Below are 16,617 nucleotides of genomic sequence, written 5' to 3' on the forward strand. Positions count from 1 at the left end.
TTGCTTCTAGGGTCCTCAATGTTAGATATAAGGCAGTGCTAACTATTCTTTGAATATATGTATTAGTATTTCTGATTATGAAATATCTAAATATGGATTTGGTGGAGGGAAGACTATATGCTTTTAACACCTCTGAGTGTACTGCCAAGGCTGAAACAATTTATACTCCAGTATAAATCTAGAATATCCAGTAGGATATAAAAGTTCCAATTTCATCCTATCTTTTCCATCACTGTTCATTAGTATTTTTGTTTATTAGTACTTTTTTAATCTTACAAATTTGATGGTGGTGGTAGGGGAGTTGTCTAATTGGCTTATCAATTTGTATTTTTTCTAAACACATATATTTGGTTACCAGTAAGAAATATTTTTGAACGTGGTTTTGACTCCCCGCCCTCTCCAGACTCTCCACTGAGGTATTTACCATTTTTTTATTCCTTTATGGTATGAATACATGTTCTATGTGTACACAGAACAACAAAACACTGATTTATATGCACTCATGTGCTCACACATACACATACACACACACACACACACACACACACACACACACTGATTTATATGGATGCACACACAAAAATATATTTAAGACATTACTCCTATAACTTTTTGTTGTATATGTTACAAATATTATTCTGTGCTCTTTCATTTTATTTACATGTTTTTATGTAATATAACATTTTTCTGTATTCAATCTATAAATCTTTCCCTCATGGTTTCTTCCTTTGATTTTATGCTTATACTTCACTACTGTTACCATATTTGTTTTTTTGAGAAATGTACTTTTCCAAGTTTCAGGTTATTGGGAGGCTTAGAAAGAGACATGATAAGCACAAGAAAATTCTACTTCTCAGGGCAGTTCACTAAATACATCTTATTCCAAATAAAACTCAAGAATATTAATAAAAAGGGGTGCCTGGGTGGCTCAGTTAAGCGTCTGACTTCAGCTCAGGTCACAATTTCACGATTTGTGGGTTTGAGCCCTGCATCTGGCTCTGAGCCCTGCATCTGTCAGCCCTGCGTGCTGACAGCTCAGAGCCTGGAGCCTGCTTCAGATTCTGTGTCTCCCTCTTTCTCTGCCCCTCCCTTGCTTGCTCTCTCTCTCTCCCTCTCTCAAAAAATAAACACTAAAAAAGAATATTAAGAAAATAAATGCACAAAATAGGGGAAGCTGCCACCAAACTTCCTAGAAGAAATAAATCAGTTTCCGTTTCTCTCTGTTGCTTCTGGAAGAAGTCAAGTTCAAGGGATATGTTGTTATCTAATCGGTTTAGAGTTCACTGGAGGTACAAATAGAACCTGCCAGTCACAAGGTCTCAGCCAGGGACAGAACCACTCACCGTGAGGTACAGTTATTAGGAATGTAGGATAAATCACAAACAACCTCCAGAGCAAAAACCACTGGTTGTGTCAAACCAGGATGCATGTTGAACTCCATGGGCACAATGTCTTAAATGTGACTAATAGAAAAAATTCACCAATTTCTCTGCTTCTTCCAAATATATCAAGACCAGTTAGGTAAAGCCTTTTTAAAAAAGTTTTCCTGCCTTTGCTTTTTTCAAATTTTTATGATGGAAAATTGAAACTATGTAAAAAAAAAAAAAAAAAAAAAAAAAAGCAAGCAGACAGAATAGTAGAATGAGCTTCCCCTAACTGAATATTCTTCTTATGAAAATTTAACAATTATCAACTCACAGCCAATATTGTTTTATCTATTTTCTCTTCCCCCAACTACTCCCACTATCCCAATGATTTGGAAACAAATCCCAAGCACCCTACATTTATTCTATAAATATTTCAACATGAGATAAGATCTTTTAAGGATACTATTCCCATTTAGTGCCCATAAAGCCTGATATGTTCCTATTTAAGTCATTAGCTAACACTGTATTTGTCCAGAAGCACTGGGGTTTGATCTTCATATCCTTGCTTTTTGTGTGTTCCTCATCCTTGAACAGTCTAGCTGTTCAGCTAGATCTATTCTTGCCAAGGGCAAGAGCTTTCTGGTTGCCCAATTCAAGGGGAACTTTTCAGTATTTATTTGGCTGTCCTCCACATTTAACCCTTCCATGCCCTCCTACTGCTTTTTCCCCTTCCAAGACACGGCTGTCACTCTCTTACGGTTCTTTGCTCTGGCTCACTCTCAGTCTCTCTCAGTCTCTCTCTCTCCCTCCTTCCCTCTTTCTCTCTCTTTTTCTTTTGGAGACTTTTATGATGGAAAAGATGCACTATATTTAGGAACAGAAGGTAAGCAAAGGACATAATCTCTCACAAATTCTCCCAGTCCTTTGATACTGGATGATGTTCACTCTTGACTCATGACTCTGAGATGCTTTTCAAACATTTCTGCAGCTCCACACTGCCACCCACCAGCAGCCAGTCATGAAAAAGGCCAATTTCTTCTCAGCTTAAAAACAAAAATGCTTAAGAGCTTTCCTCTCTCCTTTTTACTATCTTTACAAACACTTTTCTTTTCAATGGCTGAAATACATTTCTCTTACAACTGTACAAGACCGAAGTGGGCTACTTTTTATTTGAACTGGAAATGAAAAACACATCAGGCAGGAACACAGAGAAAAACAGTTTTACCTCATCAAAGACCTTGGAAACAACATACTTGTCCAGAATGGGAATGTAGGTGGGGGTGTGAGGGACCGCTGTCAGTGACAAGGCATCCATGATGGTGAGTTTCTTGGCAACCAAGCCATGAGTTTTGAGCCAGTTTTCGGAAGACATACTTGAAGAAATAAGACAACAAAACTATGATGCTTAAAGCTTGTAATAAACAAAAACATAACACAACTGTCCTGGAAAATTAAAGTACTCACTCTTGGCCATGAACCTGGCTTTCTTCTTGACTCAATCTTTCTAATGATATGCCATCTGGATACTCATTTATCAACAGGACACTCATTTCTGTGGAAAGAGAAATGACAGTTGTATAATTTTTTTACCAAAATGCAAAAGGATTGCTCTTATCTCAGAGTTCAGTTGTGACTGAAGGCTAATAAATGAATCATATTTCAGAGAATACTGACCTGTCATAGTGGGTTCTCAGGCAAGATTCATTTACAATAACACTAAAGACCAATGCATAGATACAAATGGCCCTATTGTTTTGCTTACCTACTTCATCCCATATCCATTCAGATCTCTCTCCAGGAAGAATGAGACATTCATTCTCTCATTCCCCAGAAAATACATTTTTAAAATGTTGAATGAGAATGCCAGTAACCATTGATTGTTCAGTGTTGCCCTCATTAGACTCCCCCCAAATTATACAAAAGAAGCTTCATCAACATTTTAGTTTCTAATTGTTTGCTTTGTGGTTCCTCAACTCTGTATGGAAAACCAAAACTCCTATTAGATCCTGTTTAGTTGTAGGTACAAACTTTCAGTTAATATTTGGGGTTGTTAATATGTATCCTTATATAAACTTGGATTTATAAATGAAAACAAATATTAGCTAGTTGAGTCAGCAACATCTAGAAGAAGGAGTGTTTGGGAGTGTTAGTATAAGAAAATCTAATTTACTCCAGCAGGTTGACCTGATTTACAAGGAGTCCCTGAATAGGAATCGATCCTAATCCACTTAAAAATGATTTGTCCTCACTGTCATCAAAATGTATCTACACCCAGCTCTTTAGGAACAGACACAATGGGCAAAGGAAGGCCACCCTGGGCTTCCTGACATAGAGACCCTCTCTGGCTTGCCTCTGTCACCTGGAGTGTTCCAGCTGCTGAAACTAGAAAGGTCATCCATCCTCTCACTGCAAGCTGAGCTCTTGTGGGTGGACCTCTGGCTTCTGAGCAGGCTGGTTTTGGTTGATTCTGTTGGTATCAAAGGGAAAGGGATTAAAGGAATTTGGGACAAAAGAAGATATTTTATTAGACGCAACCATTTCCTTGGATCCTCAAAAAATGAATACAAGTTCAGTCTCCCAAACCTCAGAGAACAGTTCTGCCACCAACTCAATGCTGAGGTAAAGGATTTTGCCACTTATCTGAGCTGAAGCTCTATCCCTCTTTGAGAGAGATCTGCATCCAAGCTCATTCAAGCTGTTGGCAGAGTTTATTTCTTTGCAGTTGTGGGACTGAGGTCCTTGTTTCCTTGCTGGCTCTTGGGGGGCCTCTCAGCTCCCTAAGCACCTGCATTACTACTCACGTGGCACCTCTATATTCAAGCCAGCAATGGCACATTGAATTCCCCTCATGCTTCAAGTCTCTCTGACTTTCTTTTCTGTCACCAGCTGGAAAAAAGCTCCTGCTTTTAAGAACACCTGTGAGTATTACCGGGCTCTCCTAGACAACCTTGGCTTAAGGTCAACATAACATAATCTTGGGAGTGATACCTCACCCTATTCACATTTGCAGCCCTTTAACTAGCAAATAGATACTTATCAAATATAGACATTTAGTCAGTGTGTTATGTACAAGGTAATGAGCCTGTACTAAGACATCTTGATTATTTTTCATATGTGATTATAGAAACTGCATTAATTGTAAGTGTGGTCTGTATTTCACAATTTGGAGGTACAAGTACCAAGCCTTTATGAAGTATTCATGAGTGAAACATGCCCTTGTTTTTTTTAAATTTTTTTAATGTTTATTTATTTATTTTTGAGAGACAGAGACACAGCGTGAGTGGGAGAAGGGCGAAGAGAGAAGGAGACAGAATCACCCATTTTGCCCAGCTCCTACCCTCCTCCTCTCTGGCAACCATCAGTTTGTTCTCTGTGTTTACAGGTCTGCTGCTGCTTTTTGTTGTTGTTTTGATTTTTTTTGAAGATTCCACATATGAGTGAAATCATGGTATTTGTCTTTCTCAGTCTGACTTATTTCATTTAGTATAATACCCTCTAGCTTCATCCATGTTGCCACAAATGACATGATCTCATCCTTTTTTATGTCTGTGCAATATTCCTCTGTGTGTGTGTGTGTGTGTGTGTGTGTGTGTGTGACATCTTCATTATCCATTTTTCTATTGATGGACATTTAGGTTGCTTCCATATCTTGGCTATTGTAAATAATGCTGAAATAAACACAGAGTGCATTTATCTATGTTTTTGGATTAGTGTTTTCATTTTGTTTGAGTAAGTCCCCAGTGTAATTATTGGGTCATATGGTATTTCTATTTTTAATTTTTTGGGGGAAACCACTATACTATACTGTTTTCTATAGTAGTTGTACAAATTTACATTCCTACCAACAGTGTATGAGGGCTCCCTTTTATCCACATTCTCACCAACACTGTTATTTCTTGTCATTTTGATTTTAGCTATTTTGACAAGTGTAAGGTGATATCTTACTGTTGTTTTGATTTACATATCCCTGATGATTAGTGATGCAGAGTATCTGTGTCTGTTTCATGTGTCTGTTGTCTTTTCATGTGTGTGTTTCATGTGTCTGTTGTCTTTTCATGTGTATGTTTTCTTTTGGAAGTATGTTCAGGTCCTTTGCCCATTTTAAGATCAGATTGTGGATATAATTAGGGGAAGATGGTGGTGTAGGAGGATACTGGGCTCACCTTGTCCTGCTGATCAAACGAATTTGATCAAAACGAATTGAATGAAATGAAACAAATTGATCAAAAATGATTTAAGCAATGTAATGGAACAAGAATTTAGAATAGTAGTCATAAAATTAATTGCTGGGCTTGAAAAAAGTATAGAGGACAGCAGAGAATCTATTGCTACAGAGATCAAGGGACTAAGAAACAGTCAGGAGGAGCTAAAAAATGCTACAAATGAGGTGCAAAATAAAATGGAGGCGACCACAGCTCGGATTAAAGAGGCAGAGGAGAGAATAGGTGAATTAGAAGATAAAATTATGGAAAAAGAGGAAGCTGAGAAAAAGATAAAAATCCAGGAGTATGAGGGGAGCATTAGAGAACTAAGTGATGCAATGAAATGGAATAATACCCGTATAATATGAATTCCAGAAGAGAAAGAGAGAGAGAAAGGGGCTGAAGGTGTACTTGAACAAATCATAGCTGAGAACTTCCCTGATCTGGGGAAGGAAAAAGGCATTCAAATCTAAGAGGCACAGAGAACTCCCTTCAGCTGTAACTTGAATCGATCTTCTGCACAACATATCATAGTGAAACTGGTAAAATACAAGGATAAAGAGAAAATTCTGAAAGCAGCTAGGGATAAACACGCTCTAACATATAAAGGGAGCCCGATAAGACTAGTGGCAGATCTATCTACTGAAACTTGGCAGGCCAGAAAGGAATGGCAGAAAATCTTCAATGTGATGAACAGAAAAAATATGCAGCCGAGAATCCTTTATCCAGCAAGTCTGTCATTCAGAATAGAAGGAGAGACAAAGGTCTTCCCAAACAAACAAAAACTGAAGGAATTCATCACCACTAAATCAGACCTACAAGAGATCCTAAGGGGGATTCTGTGAGTGAAACGTTGCAAGGACCACAAAGCACCAGAGACATCACTATAAGCATGAAACCTACAGACATCACAAGGACTCTAAACCCATATCTTCCTATAATAACACTGAATGTAAATGGACTAAATACTCCAACCAAAAGACATAGGGTATCAGAATGGATAAAAAAACAAGACCCATCTATTTGCTGTCTACAAGAGACTCATTTTAGACCTGAGGACACCTTCAGATTGTAAGTGAGGGGATGGAGAACTATCCAGCATGCTACTGGAAGTCAAAAGAAAGCTGGAGCAGCCATACTTATATCAGAAAAACTAGACTTTAAATTAAAGGCTGTAACAAGAGATGAAGAAGGGCATTATATAATAATTACAGGGTCTATCCATCAGGAAGAGCTAACAACTATAAATGTCTATGCACCAAATACAGGAGCCCCCAAATATATAAAACAATTAATCACAAACATAAGCAACCTTATTGATAAGAATGTGGTAACTTCAGGAGACTTTAATACTCCACTTACAACAATGGATAGATCATCTAGACACAGGACCAATAAAGAAACAAGGGCCCTATACATTGGATCAGATGGACTTGACAGATATATTTAGAACTCTGCATCCCAAAGCAACAGAATATACTTTCTTCTCTAGTGCACATGGAACATTCTCCAAGATAGATCACATACTGGGTCACAAAACAGCCCTTCATAAGTATAAAAGAATTGAAATCATACCATGCATACTTTCAGACCACAATGCTATGAAGCTTGAAATCAACCATAGGAAAAAGTCTGGAAAATCTTCAAAAGCATGGAGGTTAAAGACACCCTACTAAAGAATGAATGGGTCAACCAGGCAATTAGAGAAGAAATTAAAAAATATATGGAAACAAGTGAAAATGAAAATACAACAATCCAAATGCTTTGGGATGCAGCAAAGGCAGTCCTGAGAGGAAAACACATTGCAATCCAGGCCTATCTCAAGAAATAAGAAAAATCCCAAATACAAAATCTAACAGCACACCTAAAGGAAATAGAAGCAGAATAGCAAAGACACTCCAAACCCAGCAGAAGAAGAGAAATAATAAAGATCAGAGCAGAAATAAACAATATAGAATCTAAAAAAACTGTAGAGCAGATCAATGAAACCAAGAGTTGGTTTTTTGAAAAAATAAACAAAATTGATAAACCTCTAGCCAAGTTTCTCAAAAAGAAAAGGGAGATGACCCAAATAAATAAAATCATGAATGAAAATGCAATTATTATAACCAATCCCTCAGAAATACAAGCAATTATCAGGGAATACTATGAAAAATTATATGCCAACAAATTGGACAACCTGGAAGAAATGGACAAATTCCTAAGCACCCCACTTCCAAAACTCAAACAGGAAGAAATAGAAAGCTTGAACAGACCATAACCAGTGAAGAAATTGAATCAGTTATCAAAAATCTCCCAACAAATAAGAGTCCAGGACCAGATGGCTTCCCAGGGGAATTCTACCAGACAATTAAAGCAGAGATAATACCTATCCTTCTCAAGCTGTTCCAGAAAATAGAAAGGGAAGGAAAACTTCCAGACTCATTCTATGAAGCCAGCATTACTTTGATTCCTAAACCAGACAGGGACCCAGCAAAAAACAGGGAACTACAGGTCAATATCCCTGATGAATATGGATGCAAAAATTCTCAATAAGATACTAGCAAATAAAATTCAACAGCATATAAAAAGAATTCTTCACCATGATCAAGTGGGATTCATTCCTGGGCTGCAGGCCTGGTTCAATATTTGCAAATCATTGTGATACATCACATTAATAAAAAAAAAAAGATGAAAACCATATGATCCTGTCAATCGATGCAGAAAAAGCATTTGACAAAATTCAGCATCCTTTCTTAATAAAAACCCTCGAGAAAGTCAGGATATAAGGAACATACTTAAACATCATAAAAGCCATTTATGAAAAGCCCACAGCTAATATCATCCTCAATGGTGAAAAACTGAGAGCTTTCTCCTTGAAATCAGGAACATGACAGGGATGTCCACTCTCACCGCTGTTGTTTAACATAGTGTTGGAAGTGCTACCATCAGCAATTGGACAACAAAAGGAAATCAAAGGCATCAAAATTGGCAATGACGAAATCAAGCTTTCACTTTTTGCAGATGACATGATATTATACATGGAAAACCCGATAGACTCCACCAAAAATCTGCTAGAACTGATACATGAATTCAGCAAAATCGCAGGATACAAAATCAATGTACTGAAATCAGTTGCATTCTTATACACTAATAATGAAGCAACAGAAAGACAAATAAAGAAACTGATCCCATTCACAATTGCACCAAGAAGCATAAAATACCTAGGAATAAACCTAACCAAAGATGTAAAAGATCTGTATGCTGAAAACTATAGATAGCTTATGAAGGAAATTGAAGTAGATATAAAGAAATGGAAAAACATTCCATGCTCATGGATTGGAAGAATAAATATTGTTAAAATGTCAATACTATCCAAAGCTATCTACACATTCAGTGCAATCCCAATCAAAATTGCACCAGCATTCTTCTCAAAGATAGAACAAGCAATCTTAAAATTTGTATGGAACCACAACAGGCCCTGAATAGCCAAAGTAATTTTGAAGAAGAAGACCAAAGCAGGAGGCATCACAATCCCATACATTAGCCTCTACTACAAAGCTGTAATCATCAAGACAGCATGGTATTGGCACAAAAACAGACACATAGACCAATGGAATAGAATAGAAACCCAAGAATTAGACCCACAAAAGTATGGTCAACTAATCTTTGACAAAGCAGGAAAGAATATCCAATGGAAAAAATACAGTCTCTTTAACAAATGGTGCTGGGAGAACTGGAAAGCAACATGCAGAAGGATGAAACTAGACCACTTTCTTACATCATTCACAAAAATAAACTCAAAATGGATGAAGGACCTGAATGTGAGACAGGAAACTGTCAAAACCCTAGAGGAGAAAGCAGGCAAAAACCTCTCTGACACCTCAGCTGCAGCAATTTCTTACTTGACACATCCCCAAAGGCAAGGGAATTAAAAGCAAAAATGAACTATTAGGACCTCATGAAGATAAAAAGCTTCTGCACTGTAAAGGAAACAATCAACAAAACTAAAAGGCAACCAACGGAATGGGAAAAGATATTTGCAAATGACGTATTGGACAAAGGGCTAGTATCCAAAATCTATAAAGAGCTCACCAAACTCCACACCTGAAAAACAAATAATCCAGTGAAGAAATGGGCAGAAAACATGAATGGACACTTCTCTAAAGAAGACATCCAGATGGCCAACAGGCACATGAAAAGATGCTCAATGTCACTCCTCATCAGGGAAATACAAATCAAAACCACACTCAGATACCACCTCATGCCAGTCAGAGTGGCCAAAATGAACAAATCAGGAGACCATAGATGCTGGCGAGGATATAGAGAAACACGAACCCTCTTGCACTGTTGGTGGGAATGCAAACTGGTGCAGCCGCTCTGGAAAACAGTGTGGAGGTTCCTCAAAAAATTAAAAATAGATCTACCCTATGACCCAGCAGTAGCACTGCTAGGAATTTACCCAAGGGATACAGGAGTACTGATGCATAGGGGCACTTGTACCCCAATGTTTATAGCAGCACTCTCAACAATAGCCAAATTATGGAAAGAGCCTAAATGTCCATCAACTGATGAATGGATAAAGAAATTGTGGTTTATATACACAATGGAATACTACGTGGCAATGAGAAAAAATGAAATATGGCGGGTTTTTTTTTTAATTTTTTTAACGTTTATTTATTTTTGAGACAGAGAGAGACAGAGCATGAACAGGGGAGGGGCAGAGAGAGAGGGAGACACAGAATCTGAAACAGGCTCCAGGCTCTGAGCTGTCAGCACAGAGCCTGACGCGGGGCTCAAACTCACAGACTGTGAGATCATGACCTGAGCTGAAGTTGGATGCTCAACCGACTGAGCCACCCAGGCACCCCGAAATATGGCGTTTTGTAGCAACATGGATGGAACTGGAGAGTGTTATGCTAAGTGAAATAAGTCATATAGAGAAAGACAGATAGCATATGTTTTCACTCTTATGTGGATCCTGAGAAACTTAACAGAAGACCATGGGGGAGGGGAAGGAAAAAAAAAAGGTTAGAGAGGGAGGGAGCCAAAACATAACAGACTCTTAAAAACTGAGAACAAACTGAGGGTTGATGGGGGGTGGGTGATGGGTATTGAGGAGGGCACCTGTTGGGATGAGCACTGGGTGTTGTATGGAAACCAAATTGACAATAAATTTCATATTAAAAATAAATTAATAAATTTTTTTAAAGTATACTTATCATGATGAGCACTGAAAAATGTATAGAATTGTTGAATTGCTATATTGTACACCCAAAACTAATATAACACTATGTTAATTATACTTGGATAATAAGAATAATAAAAACTCAAATGTATTATGGATTTAAATGTATAATATAAAGCTACATTTGTTTTAAAACTATGGAAATAAATGACAAAATTTCTAAGGAAAAACATAAAAGCAAATCTTCAGGAATTAGGGCTAAGGAAAAAGTTCCTAGATTTGACACCAGAAGCATGATCCATAAAAGGAAAGACTGGTAAACTGAATCTCAGCATTTTTAAAAGCTTTTGCTTGGTCAAAGACTCAAGAAGATGAAAAGACAAACTACATCCTGGGAGAAAATATATGCAAGCAACATATTTAAAACAAAATCCTAGAATCTAGAATGAAGAACTTTCAGTACCTGTCAATAAAAAAACAAAACAAATGATCCATGTAGAAAATGGGTAAGGCACATGCACAGACATTTTTTCTAAGAGGATATACAGACTGCAAACAAGCACATGAACAGATATTCAAAATCATTAGCCATTACAGGGGCGTCTGGGTGTCTCGGTTGAGCGTTTGACCTCAGCTCAGGTCATGATTTCATGGTTTGTGAGTCTGAGTCCTGCATCAGGCTCTGTGCTGACAGCTCAGAGCCCGGAGCTTGCTTGGGATTCTGTGTCTCCCTCTATCTTTGCCCCTCCCCCACTCATGCTCTTTCTCTCAAAAATAAACAAACATTAACACAATTAAAAAAAAATAAAACAAAAACAAAAAAACACAGGTTTACAATTCTAAAATTTGTGTGGACCCACAAAAGACCCCAAAGAGCCAAAGCAATCTTGAGAAAGGAGAACAAAGCCAGAGGCATCATGCTCCTTGATTTCAAACTGTTAATAAAGCCATAGTAATCAAAACAGTATTGTATTGGCATCAAAGCAGACACACAGATCGATGAGACAGCATAAGAGTCCAGAAATAAACCCATGTTTATATGGTTAGTTAATTTATGACAGAGGGATGCTGAGTGGTTCAGGTGGTTAAGCATCTGACTTTGGCTCAGGTCATGATCTCACAGTTCATGAGTTCAAGCCCTGTGTCAGGCTCTGTGCTGAAAGTTCAGAGCCTGGAGTCTGGTTCAGATTCTGTGTGTGTGTGTCTCTCTCTGGCTTCCCCCGCTCATGCTCTCTCTCTCTCTCTCAAAAATAAACATTAAAAAAAGTTAAAAAAAAAAAAAAAAGTAGACTGGTGGTTGCCAGAGGTGGGGGATGGGGAAGTCGGCAAAATGGGCGAAGGAGGTCTAAAGGTACAAACTTCCAGTTATAAAATAAAGTCATGGGGATGTAATGTACAGCATGGTGACTATAGTTAACACTTTATTGCATATTTGAAAATTGCTAAGAGTGTAGATCTTAATAGATCTTTTCTCTCATCATAAGAGAAAAATATTTTTATAACTATGTATGGTGATGGATGATAACTAAACTTACTGTGGTGATCAATCTTCAATAATATACAACTATCAAATCATTATGTTGTAATCCGAAAACCAATATAATGTTATGTGGCAATTACATGTCACTAGAACAAAAACAAAACCAAAAACCCATAGGTTTAGGCTCCTTTTGAAATATTATGTGCATTGGGGCACCTGGGTGGCTCAGTCAGCTAAGCGTCTGACTCTTGATTTCTGCTCAGGTCATGATCCTACAGTTCCTGAGATTGGGCCACACAGGGCTCTATGCAGAGCCTGCTTGGGATTCTCTCTCTCCCCCACTGGCTTGTGCACTTTCTCTCTCTCTCTTCCCCCGGCTCTCTCTCTCACTAAATAAATAAACATTAAAAAAAAAAAAAAGAAGTGTTGGTGTCATTTAAAAAAATAAATATTAGGTGGATTTAGTTTTATTCTACCTTCTTGCATTGAAGGAAAACTAGTAATGAGATTCAAACCATTTTGTTCACTGATACCTGCGTGGAGGACTTTCCTTTTTGGAATCTTTTCATTTGAAAAGTCCTCTGGTAATTTCAACATATCTAGGGATGACATTTGTGCTGATTCGACATCAGAGTGAGGTTTTGCACATTTTTCTGAAGTTGAAACCATAGAAGAGATTTCTTTTTGATGCCTGTTTTGATTTAGATAAAAAAAAAATAGATGAAAAAAAGGAGTGGGGAGAAACACAGAATTTCCATCAAGAAGGCAGAGTTAGATCAATACAATCATGTTGAATGCTACAAACTTAAAGAAATGGGCCTCGCCTCGCTTGGCGAATATAAGAATTATCTTCCCTGATGCCGAAGAAAGGACAGGGGTCCAGATGTGGAGTCATTAGCTATGGCTCACACTGCAGCTCTGTTCTTTCCCTGCTGTGTGACTTGCCGAAGTCCCTGAATCCTTTCTGAACTTCCTAACTTTCCTCTTCTATAAACTGTGGGGTAATTCAGCTGTGCACTAACTCTGTGGGACTGATGTGAGAATGAACATGAGGAAAAGCCAGTTGTAAATGAGAAAGCCTTACACAAACCCATTTCTCTAACCATAGGGTTGACTAGATAGCTCTTATAAAAGCCAGAGAAGGGAAACCCTTGCCTTGGACCCCCTATGCCAGTACCAGATCACAGGAAACCATTCTGGTGAAGATCTGGAGCCAGGAGGGGCCCCAGAAATGCCAGAGAACTTTCCCAGACATACCTTTCCTGAAGCTTTAAACATAGCAGCCACAGAAAGGAAAGTTTCCAGAACAATCTCCTGCTCTAACACTGTAAAACATGCCCTCTCTCTCCTACACCCCCCACCTGCATGCCTACTTCATCAACCACTCCACAGTGTCCCATAATCTTGTGTGTCTGTATCCCCCACCACACTGCATCTTGTGATGGAAGGGGCCAGGCTTATATTCATCTGTGCATCCCAGTTTGCCAGGCAAATGATCTGCACTTCCATAAATGCTTTAAAAAAGAAGGAGGGGAGAGGAGATTTGGAGCTGAAACATTTTTTCACCTGGTAAAAAGCTAGAACAAAGTAATTTATTTTTGACTATAGTTATGTCAGTGAATTAACTTTTCCTAATGTTATGTTATAAGGAAGTATAGGAGGATGCTCTCTCTAGAATGAGGCTTTTATTACATGACAGGCATATCCTCATTTAATCTCCCCAACAACCATATGACCACCATTATTCCCATGTTGTGGATGAGGAAACTGAGGCTCAGCAGGGTTAACTAACTTGCCCAAATTTACCCAACATGTAATGATGGGAAGCCTGGATTAAAATACTTTTCTGCATGACTCTAGAACATGCCCTAATTAGCCCCTAAAAAGGAACACAAAAACCAAAAATGCATTCACTACTCAATCAATAGCAGATACAGTCAACTGACTAAGCCAGCTTCCAAGTAATAGCTAGTCATTTTGTCCCAAGATTTTTTAGTTTGATTAAATAAGAGAAAGAAGATAGTTAAGCTACAAAGGGTAATTTACATTGAGGTGCTGCCCATTTATTTGACTGTTAGTTTATTTGTTCCAATTATCTGAATTGAGAAGACATACCTGAGCTTTTCCAAGTAAATACTTTAAAAATAATTCTGTAAAATCTCATTAGAAGATTTCCCAGTATAATATTTATCTCTTTTACTGATTCCATGCTCATGCCCTGCCTCCAGCCCATATGAATGCTTAATTTGCTAAGAGGAAGACAGTTAATATTGACAAAGATGAAATCCTGATTGATAAATGTATTTTCAACTTCTTTGTATTTGCTATCACTGTTTTTTAAAAAAAGACATCCCCCTGGGACACCTGGGTGGCTCAGTCAGTTAAGCACCTGACTCTTGATTTGGCTCAGGTCATGACTGCACAGTTCATGAGATCCAGCCCTGCAACAGGATCTATGCTGACAGTGTGGAGCCTGCTTGGGATTCTCTCTCTCCCTCTGCCCCTCCCTCCCACCTCCCCCCCCCCCCCCCCCCCCCCCCCCCCCCCCCACCGCCAGTCATGCGCACATGTGCGCACTTTCTATCTCTCAAAATAAGTAAATAAATCTTAAAAAAAAAAAAGACATCTTCCTGATAGGGTATTTATATGAAGCTGAGATATTTGAATATCTGTACAATGTTAAATTGTATTAATAAGATTTGACACCATTTCTGAATATTGGTGTGGTTTTTATTTTTGTTTAAAAGATTACTAATTACAGGCATATTAGATTATAGGGTAGAAAAAGACCTGAGAAATTATCTATACTAAAACCTACCACCACAGCTGCCATTTCCAAGATGAGGAAATGGAGACTCAGCAATGGACAGGTATGGAGAGAAGTCAGAGATTCGCCAAGATCACACAGAGACCCTTGGGGCTCCTGATCCCTGAGTCAAATCTGCTACAATACATAGCACTCCTGCTGTGCTCTGTCACTGCTGGGGGTGGGGGAGCCTATCCACACGGGGTGGGAGATGAGATGTTAACATTGCTCTCTTAAGTGCCACACAAGGATTTTGGAACTTACATATAAAGGTAAATATGTGGCCTCCTTAAGCCACATATTAGATTATAAAATTAGATTATGAATTCTCTTTCCTTAAAAAAAATTCCTACATAATCATGCTATGTGATTCCTTTCACTAAAAGAAATCCCCAGAAGTACTACAGAAAAAAGAGGTAGCAAGGAGAGTGAGCAGAGCATCTGAGGGGGAAAACAGGGGCTCTGACACACTCACCTACTGTCTCCTTCCTTTTCCCCATTGTACCACCAATCCATGATCAAGGACTCTGAATAAAGGTTTTGTACCTTCTCCAGGTCACTTCGTCCCTGCTCCATTTCCTTAATTAAAAGAGTCAGATCTTCATTCTGCCAAAATGAGAAGTAAACATACTGTGAAGAGTTCAAATTTCAAACATTTCTAACAGAAAACCAACTGTATCAAGAAAAGAATCTAAAGAATTTCATGTAGTTCTCATATTATTCCATTCTAATAAACAGTTTTAGTGAAGTATAATATAAAATTTATATGAATATAAACTATATAAAATAGACCAAGTGTATGTAAAGTGTACCATTTGAATAGTTTCGACATTCACACTTGTAAAATCTTCATAACAATCAAGATAATAGACATATCCATAACCCCCAAAAGTTTCCTCAGGTCCCCTTGTAAATTTGCCATCCTCCATACCCTAAAACCCTTCTCCCCCCAATTCCTAGGCAACTATTCATCTTCTTTCTGTCACTATATTGAAACTATAGCTTCAGTTTTGTAGAATTTTATATAAATGAAATCATGCAGTATGTATTCTTTGTCCAACTTCATTCATACACTTTGAGATTCACCAGGGTTGCAGCATGAATCAGGAGTTCATTCACCGATGCTGAGTAGTATTATATTATATATTGAATACCTAAATTTAGTCACTGGTTGAGGGACTTTACGAGCTTGGGTTATTATAAACAGGCTATGAACTTTTGTGTTCAAGTATTTTTTCAGACATCTGCTTTCATGTCTCTTGATAAAATATTTATTTTGGTGTGATTCACACTGCACATTTTATCTTGGTTGATTTCTGGTAGTTTTTGTTTCTTGTGTAAGTGGTCCTTTTTTTTTTTTCTAAGTTGTCAAATTTATGACTGCAAAGTTGTCCACTCCAAACTTCTCTTTGGAGTTTACTCATTTTCTTGAATCTGTATGTTTATATCTTTCACCAAATTTGGGCATCTTTCAGCTATTATTTTTCCATGTAGTCTTTCACCCCCCTTTCTTTCTCCTTTCTTTGGGAAACTCTGATTACACTAATGTCTCTCATTATTGTCCTATAGGTTCCCATGGTTCTGGCTTTCTCTCT

General features: G+C 38.0%; 1 protein-coding gene across 3 annotated transcripts in view; it reads right to left on the bottom strand.

Moving 5' to 3' along the window:
* VWA3B (von Willebrand factor A domain containing 3B) overlaps window positions 1-16,617 on the bottom strand; it is a 205,268-nt gene that overhangs the window by 59,340 nt on the left and 129,311 nt on the right. For all 3 annotated transcript variants that reach the window (XM_042932057.1, XM_042932058.1, XM_042932059.1), the window contains exons 15-19: window positions 15,498-15,628; window positions 12,750-12,907; window positions 3,718-3,834; window positions 2,832-2,919; window positions 2,593-2,740 (exon numbers count right to left, since the gene is read on the bottom strand). In XM_042932057.1, coding sequence (XP_042787991.1) covers window positions 2,593-2,740; window positions 2,832-2,919; window positions 3,718-3,834; window positions 12,750-12,907; window positions 15,498-15,628 — 642 coding nt within the window. The remainder of the gene's footprint in view (window positions 1-2,592; window positions 2,741-2,831; window positions 2,920-3,717; window positions 3,835-12,749; window positions 12,908-15,497; window positions 15,629-16,617) is intronic.

The sequence above is a fragment of the Panthera leo genome, chromosome A3, assembly GCF_018350215.1.
Source record: "Panthera leo isolate Ple1 chromosome A3, P.leo_Ple1_pat1.1, whole genome shotgun sequence".
NCBI classification, from domain to species: Eukaryota; Metazoa; Chordata; class Mammalia; order Carnivora; family Felidae; genus Panthera; species Panthera leo.